Source organism: Mandrillus leucophaeus, unplaced genomic scaffold (genome assembly GCF_000951045.1).
Source record: "Mandrillus leucophaeus isolate KB7577 unplaced genomic scaffold, Mleu.le_1.0 Scaffold1, whole genome shotgun sequence".
NCBI classification, from domain to species: domain Eukaryota; kingdom Metazoa; phylum Chordata; class Mammalia; order Primates; family Cercopithecidae; genus Mandrillus; species Mandrillus leucophaeus.
The window spans coordinates 15,893,635-15,901,948 of NW_012098097.1; the positions used below are offsets into that span (position 1 = coordinate 15,893,635).

The following is an 8,314-nucleotide window of genomic DNA, read 5'->3' on the forward strand; positions in this document are numbered from 1 at the left end:
CCGCGGGACCTTCCAGTGCAAGGCGGACGTCTTCCTGTCCCTGCGCTCAGCCGACTGCCGCGCCCCCTGAGCCCGGAACCCGGACCTCTCCTGGCACTGCTGGGGACGCCCCGCCGCCATCGTCCTACTGGGGGACCCCAGGCCCCGCCGGCTGGGGATGGCGCCCCTGCTCTCCCCTACTCCGCCCACCCCGCAGTTCATGGTAAACAAATAAATAATGAGGCGGCCTCGGAGTGAGGGGTACTGGAGGACTGGGAGCCAGGCCACGGGGGGATCGGGACCTGGAAGTCCCCAAGCCGGGGTATGAGAGGGCAGCCGAGTGTGCGGCGGCAGGGCAAGGTTGGCCTGGGCCGCCCAGAGGTCTTCAGACCCAGGGGCCAAGCTGGCCACGATCCAGCCCCGCGGTGAAGCCGCGCCTAACCTTGGTGCCCCCTGGAGGAAACTGCAGAGGCACTGCTGGCCTGGTCCCCAGTGTCTTCCCCAGCCCTTCGCTCCCCCACTCGAGAGGCAAATCTGTGAGGGCATGGGCTGGAGCCCCTGGCTGCTTTCCTCTTGCCCCCATCCCTTCTGGCTAGGCCAAGTCCGAGGGTGCAGGGGCAAGGAGGAGAGTTGGGGGCCTGAGCCCTGGCCCCAGAGACCCAGAGCATGCTTCCCCAGAGCTGAGGGTGGGAGAGAGGTGGGTTCTCCCTCCGCAGTTGGGTGCGACTCCAGCACTGGCTTGGGCCCTGGCCTCCAATGCTTCTAAGGGAACAGGGCCAGGCCCACTTCCGGGCCCAGGCAGCAACAGGTGGGACCTTTCCACCCTCCCCAAGCCTGCGGCCCAAGCAGCCCCTGTCCCGCACCAATCTGTCTATGGGGAAGTGACTGGTCCCTCTGCTCAGGGGACCCTGCAGCCCAGGGGTCTGAGTGGGAGCATCGGCACCACCCCACTTCTGAAAGCAGGGGCCTGACAGCATGAGGATGGCCTGTGCCCCTCACACCTTGGCCCCTGGCTCGGAGAGCAGGGTGAGAGGCTGCCTTCCTGGGCTGTGGAGAGCCTCATGTGCACCTCGCCTCCGGCTCCTGTGCTGGGTCATGAGGTCGACCTCACAACAGCAGAGGACAGGCCCTTGGAGGCCCCACATGGGTCAGGTGCTGTATGGCAGAGCCCATTCTGGAGAGGAGTGTGGGGCTGAAAAAAGTCCTGATCATAAGCCTCATTTTGAGTGCGGCGAGACCAGGCAATCTATGGGCTCCCCAGACACATCCCGGAGGCTGCAGTAAGAGTCTATTCAGCCTCTGGGCTGCCCCAGGCAGGCCCTGACAGGCGTGCAGGAGACAGAGATCCCATGGCCCCTGGAGGGGCCGAGGGGCAAGGAGCCTCAGCCCCAGCTCTCCTTCCTATTCTAGCATCGCCTGCTATAGGGGGTGGCCCCTGACTTTGGAGGGCTGGAGGCCAGGGTTTCACTCACTGCCAGGCTGCCCACTGCACACCCGGCTGCTGGGTGCATGGTCGGGGCAGGGCCAAGAGGCTCTGCTTGCTGGGTGTTTCCCTGGTCCTTCCCAGCAGGGCTGGGAGCCCCACGCAGCAGTGCCACCAGGCTTTATTCGGTTGTACCAAAGAGATTTACATCAGCCACGTACAAACAGAACAGAGTCCATAAGGAGAGCGGCGAAGCTGCCGGGAATGAAGGCAAGCGTGTTTTCCTGGAGCCGGCGCCGGGTGGCAGGACACTGTGTTGGGGGATGCCAAGTGGGAGGTGCTGTGGTCTGCACCCAGAGAACTAAAGGGGTGACCGCAGTCGCTGCTCCCTAAAGCCCTCCGCTCTGCACTTCCCGCCACAGCTGGGTGGGCAGTCAGTGTGGCCTCTGTCCAGGTGGTGGGGACATCCGGGGACCAGGTGGGGGCGCACGCAGGAGTGCTGCATTTCGGGCTGCAGGTGCCGTCTGCCCGTCTCACTGCCGGCCTCTCCACTGTGCTGGACGCCCTTTCTGAGCAGCTTCGCTGGAAAGGGTGGAGAGTCTGCTGCAAACCAGGCACCTCGAAGGCAGGCAGGAGGCAGAGTCGTCACCAGCCCTTCCAGAGCCAGGCCAGTTAGAGAGGGCGGCCCTGCAGAGTCCTATGTCCAAATGCAGAAGGTGAGAAGCAGAGCAGGGGGAGGGCCGGCTGGGGCCTCCGCCAGGTCAGAAGTCGCCATCGCGCTCCCCCAGGGGCTGCGCCGCGTGCCGCCTGGCGGCCTCCAGGAAGGCCAGCTCCTTGGCTTCTTTCTTCTGATTTCGAGCCTCATACTCCAACCTGGGGGGAGGGCAGGGTAAGTCTAGCGGAGAGCGCCTACGAGGCGGCTCCGAGGTGCCCCCACCCAGCTGCACCTGTTGGTGATGATCCGCTGCACGATGAGGTCCGTGGTGAGGTTGCTGCCACTGTCAATCTGACGGAAGATGCCCCTTCTCTTGGGTTCCTGGGGGTCCGGAGAGGAGGAGCGGGATGAAGGTCCCTGCTGACCTCCCCAAGACCCATCTGGTGCCCTGCCCCAGAGGGAGACCAGTGCCCAGGGTCCTGTGGGAGTGGTGTAGTCAGAGCAGCTACAGCCACCATGCCCGTTTCCCAGGTAGGCACAGTGAGACATTAAATGGCTGGGAGGTGACAATGGCAACCCCTGTGCCCAGCAAGGGCTAGCATGACCCACCTGGTATGGGTCGGAGCCGTCCCTGTCCGGTATAATTTCCGTCTTGCCGTGACACACCAGGTCCACCTGGAGAAGGAGTGGGGGTCAGGAGCCCTCCCCGGGGAGGCAGCTGCCGTAGCCACCCACAGCCCAGCACAGGCCCTGGGGGTTGGGAGAACTGACCCTGCCCCTTCCTGAGCCCAGGCACCTCCTAGGCCCCGTGTAGGAGGAGCCCATAGCCCGCCCGTGTTCCCAGCCCGTGTGGGAACGAGGTGAGCCCATGCAGAGCCTCACCTTGAAGTGACTCAGGAGCTCTGCTGTGACTGCGTACGGGGCCCCAATCACCACTTCGGACACGTACTGTGGGGACAGTAGCAGAAAGACTTGCTGGGTCCCTGCTACTGGTAAGCCAGGGCCACAGGGTGGTGGGAGATGGCCCAGACATGGGGCGGGGCTTCCAGTGAGTAGCAGGGATAGGCTGGGCAGGCTGAGGACCCCTGGGGCTCCTCCAGGAGGCAAGAAGGAACAGCACCTGGAGACCCGACCACCCCTCCTCCTGCCTCAACAAACAAGTCTGGGCATGTGCCACAGAGCTCGGGGTGCTGGGTGCAGCTCTGCCAGGACCCAAGCCCCCTGCCCCGGCTCAGGGAGGCTCTTGGTGGGGGGATGTTGTGGGAATGTCCCCGTCCTTGGGCTGGCTCCTGGCCCCACTCACCCGGCAGGCCAGCACGCTCAGGGTGCGCTCATGCAGATTCATGATGGGGTAGTTCTTCCCCTTGTAGCGATTGACCTCCTGTGGCCAGAGTGAGGCTGGCTCAGCCCCGAAACCCTGGGGGGACAGGGTGTGCCCCTCCCAGCTGACCCTCAGGGGAAGAAGTCGGGCAGGGTGCCCGCCCTTGTGGGGATGCCCCAGACAGGATAGCTCTGGACCCCAGAAGCCCACGATCACCCCCGCCGCAGGGTCTCCTCTGACTTCACCTGGGGCCTCCTCCTAGAGACCACCTGCACCCAACACCAACCCTTAGGGCCCCTCGAGGGCCCATCAGCTGCTCAGGGGCCCAGGGAGCAAGAGGGCAGTGACCTGGTCAAAGTGTAAGCCCGCGATGATATAGGGCCTGTCTGCCAGCCTGTGCACCTTCTCCAGGAAGTCCACATGCCCGATGTCTGCGCCCAGGTTAAGAAGCAGTCGGGAGGGAGATGACAGGGAGCAGCTCCCTGACAGCTCATGCCCAAGGGCCTCCCCGCCATCCTCCCTGCCGACAGCTGCTCCCCTGCAAACCAGCCCGGTCTGGGGCCCCAAGGAGTCAAAGTGAGGCCCCCGGGTCCCACCCCATGTGGCACACGTAGGGAGCAGCAGAGGCTCAGAGGATACGGAACAGGTCGAAGGCGCCAGCCACATAGATGACCGTCTCCCCTGGCTGGGGCTCCTTCCCAGAAGCAAACTGGATGATCTTCTGAGATGTCTGCAGGAACTGGGATACCCCGGTCCAGGGGTTCCGCCCACCAGGGCACTGCAAGCCAAGAGAGGGAGCAGGTTTGCTGGGGAGGCCTCCCAAGTGCTGCCCTCGCCAGGTCACCAAACCCTCAGCTGTTGCCTGCCAGCAATCCCATTTCCAGCCAGTCACCTCGGGCGGGGAACACACTGCCAGGCCAGGTGTCAGGCAGGACTGTGGCGCCACCCCACAACCACAGCAGGCACCACAGCTGACACCACTTCAGCCCAGCCAGTGACCGCCAGGAGGAGGCAAGGAGCCCAGCGGCTAGTGCACACAGCCCTTGGGAGGGAGCCGGCACCCTGAGACCACTGTCTGGTCACCTGGGAGGATCCTTCTGAGAAAAGTATGTCCCCAGCGGGTATCGGGTGAGGGGGCTACAAAGGGGAGAGGGCCAGGCCACTTGGTTAGAGAACACCTGTCCACAGGCAAGTCCTTGCTCCTCCTCCAAGCAGTGGCTGCCGTGACCGGCCCGCCGGTACCACCGCTGCCTGCCCTCCCTCCCAGCGTCCACCAGTTGGCCGAACCTGGCAGTCAGTGCCTGGTCAGTGCCAGGGAGGGAGAGAGGAGGGTGAGGCTCTGGGCTGGCTTTTCCCCAAGGGATGGCCAGGACAGGTGGCCGGGGGAGCCCCCTGCAGCTGCGTGCTCAGCTTCCCCTCCATGGCCGCACTCACCTTGCCAAAACTGTCTGCGTACTCCCGGTACTCAGAAGACATCTCCTGCACAGAAGGGCAGAGCGGCGCTGAGGGGCCTGCCCTCTAGGCGTGGCCACCCCAGGACCGGGTGGGGATGGGGAGCAGTGGGCAGGAGGGCCCTGAGGGGGCAGGGAGGTGCCCCTCCTTTCCCCTGGCGACCTTGACCCAGGGGCCTTGGGGGTTCCGCCCCTGACTCACCTGGCTGCTGTGGTGGGCTTTGGTCACCAGCAGCATGCGGCCCACGAGGTCTGTGGTGGACACCCCTTGTGTGCGCTTGCACTCTCTGGGGGACAGAGCGGGAGTGGGGTCTCAGCCTGGGACACTTGGAAGGCTGTCTCCTGCTACCACCACTAGGGACACTAGCGGCCCTGCTGCGGCAGAACCCATGGCTGCCCCAAAGACGAGGGTCCCCTCCCTGCGCAAGGCTATAACAGAAAACCTGGGTTGGGAACGTGGGGAAGGCTTCCACGCTTTTACTGACTAAAGGGAGTGACAGGAGCACGGAAAAGGACCCTTGCTGGGGCTCAGGTGTGCAATGCCGGGGAGAAGGCGGGCACTTGGGCAGTGGCTCTGCTCCCTGCCTCCCTCACGCCCACGTCCTGAACGCTGAGCATCTGCAGCCGAGTGAATTCTCAGCTGCAGCATCCCGTGCAGGAGCCACTGGCCTCATGTCCCTGACGTCTGGTAATTCAGATACAGTGCCAGCTCTGCAGCAGTGCCAGCCACATCCCCCGAGTTCAACAGCTGCCACCTCACAAAGCTGTGCCTTTGGAGCCCTGAGGCCACAGGTCTGCAGCACCAAATGGTGAGGGCCTCCAGGCCACCCCACAATGACACCTCCATCCCTCAAGTTCCCGGTCCTTGGAGTGAGGAACATGGCTCAGGGCCCAGACGCTCCCCTCACGGGCTCCCAGGAAATAGCAAAGCACGAGCCAGGAGGGGGCCCTGTGTCCAGCTCCCTGGATGGCCAGGTCCACGGTGGAGACTCACCTGTACCTCCCGGCCTGCTTTACCTCCTCATAGGTGTCCCGGCCGTCTACAGTCAGGGTGATGTCATCTAAGCAGTGACACACAAGGACAAGGATCCTTAACCCAAAGCCATCAGACCCTTCAGAGCCCAGGACCCTCTCAGCCCCTGGCCTGCCCGCGTGCCCATTTCTAGGTAGGGGCCCGGAAATATCTCAGATCCTCGAAGGGCATGGAGGCCCCCTGTTCCCAGATGTCCCACCAGCAGATCTGATCCTGAGCCACCTGATGCCGCCAGGCCCCCGGGCCCCAGGCCCACCACTCACTGCCGTGAACACAGAAGTCACAGTTGTATTTGTCCAGGGTCTCTAGCGTAGTGACGTAAGGGGCTGCTGGCACCACCTCATCCACCCATTTGATGGCCTGCACCATCTTGTATCTCTCCTCCTGAGTGAACACCGGGGGCCCCTTGTGCTTGGCGATCTCCTCTAGGAAAAGGACAACAAGGAGACTGGGGACCCAGCCCACCTGGCTGCTCACGTACGAGGCCCCTTCCCAGCACCCAGCTGTAGCCACACAAGAGGGCCGGTGGGGACAGGCTGTCTCTCTCGCCTGGCCCTTAGCCCACTAGTGCTGGTCAACTGGGTGGCTGTCTCCCCCGTGAGGGTCTCAGGCAAAGGCAGAGATTCCTTCTGAAGAGCAGGTGCTCAGCCCCTGAAGGCTTGGGAGCCATGCTGGCAGTGGTGGGGAGCAGGTGCCCCTTCTCTTTAGCTGGGACAGGAAGTGCAAGATGGGAAAGGCATTAGGCCATCCTCAGCTGGGGCTGGACTGGGTGAGCCTACAGTGCTCTCCCCTACAGCTGAGCCCTGGCAAGGCGGCCCAGGCCTGCAGGCTTTCAGTCAATGGGCGCAACCCACAGGAGGGCTGGGGGGCCGTGGGTGGGCGAGGCCACCTGTGCGTACCATCAGTGTGCACGCCTACGATGAGGTAGTCGCCCATGGCCCGTGCCTGGCGCAGCTGGTTAGAGTGGCCGTAATGCACCATGTCATAGCTGTGGAGACAAAGAGAGTGGATGGTGCCTGTGCCCAGGGTGGGGGCCAGGTGGCCCTGTGGTTTAGGGGCAGAGTTTTGCTCCTCTGAGGACTCCTTAGGAAGCACTTTGAGAAGCTGCTGCTGGGAGCCCTGGGACTGGGATTCAGAAGATGTAGGTGCTCAGCTCTCCACCCCACTGGCTCCTGGGCCTGACGGTGGGACCCCTGTGCCAGATCTAGAAAGGGTGGCGGGGGCAGAGACGTCAAGGCCTGGCTGGGTCTAGAGAACTGGTGGGTGCAGGACAGACTGGAGCCCACGGTGAGCTGCAGGGCCACATGTCCTATCCCCTCACCGAATATCAACTGCCCTGGGCAGTCACTTTAAAATAGGCCAATGTTAACTCTTGGGGTAGGATTGGATCCTAGACTACGATAAGCAAACAGTCCCTGGGGCTAACCCAAAACAAATCCAACCACAAAATAAAACCCTGGGAATCACGCTGAAAATCCTGTTTCCTCCTCCCCGACGGCCTCTGAAGCTCCCCAGGCTTAACACTAAGGGTGTACAGCCACTGCCTTGCCACCTGGTTCTAGAGTTTTCATTCATAAATCTGGGTCTGCTAACATGTGAACTCTCAAGCCCAAAGCTACACAGCCCTGTCACCAACTGGGCCCCGCTGCCCTGGCTTCTTCGCCACTTACAGCAGCTGCCCATCCCCTCAAGAGTGGAGGAAGCTGTCCCTGCCTCTCCAGGAGAGGTGTGACCCTGGCAGGCCACACAGTGCAGAGCTGCTCCACTGCACACCACTGCTTCCTCCCAGCACCCCTGCCACAGTGCACGGAGTCCCAGCAGACATGCAGGGTGAAGTCTGGCGGGCCCATGTACCCACTGGACAGGCTGGAGGGGAGGAGGGGTCAGAGGCTAGGCCAGGGGACCACAGCCTGGAATGGGGCTGGGGCCTGGTCAGGGCAAGGTCAAAGTCTACTGACACAAAGCCACATTCCTTCTCCCAGAGGTGACTCAGACACAGGAAACAAGGCCCTGCCTGCTCTCCTGGGAAGGGCTAATCAGAGGCGCTTGCTTCGGGGATTCCATGCGGCAGGCACGTGAAAGGGTCAGAGGTAGCAAATTATCAGTAACGGTCATCTTTCTTTCACTTGTTGACAACCCCAAACTTTTCTTAAAATAATGCCCTCTGTGTGACTGGCCAGGGAACACCGATTGCATTCTAGCCCCGGGGAGGAGGACCCGGGAGCCCGCGGGCTTCACTGCGGGTCCCGGACAGGCAGGTCACACCCGATGTCCACCTACAGGGACGCTCGCCCGGAGGCCAGGGGAACCCCTGGACCGGAGCCGGCCAAGCTGGTTGCTGGTGGTTACGGAGAAGCAGGGAGGCCGGGGCTCCAGATCTCAGCGCGGTGGCTGCACCGGAGGTCGGCGTGACCGGGCGGGGCCTCCGCCAGGAGTAGACGGGGGCGCCCAC

General features: G+C 63.1%; 1 protein-coding gene across 4 annotated transcripts; it reads right to left on the minus strand.

Annotated features, from left to right (window-relative positions):
• Positions 1-228: 228 nt before the first annotated feature.
• PCYT2 (phosphate cytidylyltransferase 2, ethanolamine) lies at positions 229-8,314 on the minus strand. 4 transcript variants are annotated; one of them, XM_011996245.1, is made up of 14 exons: positions 8,139-8,314; positions 6,762-6,850; positions 6,126-6,287; positions 5,824-5,890; positions 5,032-5,116; positions 4,813-4,857; positions 4,462-4,515; positions 4,018-4,156; positions 3,727-3,809; positions 3,361-3,438; positions 2,940-3,005; positions 2,667-2,732; positions 2,350-2,438; positions 1,566-2,275 (listed from the first exon to the last, which is right to left on the minus strand). In XM_011996245.1, exons 2-14 carry the CDS (start codon positions 6,841-6,843, stop codon positions 2,164-2,166), a joined length of 1,128 nt encoding a protein of 375 aa, XP_011851635.1. In that variant the 5' UTR covers positions 6,844-6,850; positions 8,139-8,314; the 3' UTR covers positions 1,566-2,163. The 4 variants fall into 4 exon arrangements, with proteins under 4 accessions (XP_011851691.1, XP_011851830.1, XP_011851635.1 ...); XM_011996301.1 differs by lacking the exon at positions 4,462-4,515 and having other exon boundaries at positions 229-2,275; XM_011996440.1 differs by lacking the exon at positions 4,462-4,515 and having other exon boundaries at positions 229-2,275; positions 6,126-6,570.

Excerpts from the sequence above, each read along its gene's own strand:
- PCYT2 (XM_011996245.1), bottom strand. The coding sequence starts at position 6,843 with ATGGTGCATTACGGCCACTCTAACCAGCTGCGCCAGGCACGGGCCATG. Across the intron at positions 3,810-4,017 it reads TGGCGCCTTCGACCTGTTCC|ACATCGGGCATGTGGACTTC; the intron begins GTATCCTCTGAG and ends ACCTGGGCGCAG. Across the intron at positions 3,006-3,360 it reads TGAGCGTGCTGGCCTGCCGG|TACGTGTCCGAAGTGGTGAT; the intron begins GTGAGTGGGGCC and ends CTGTCCCCACAG.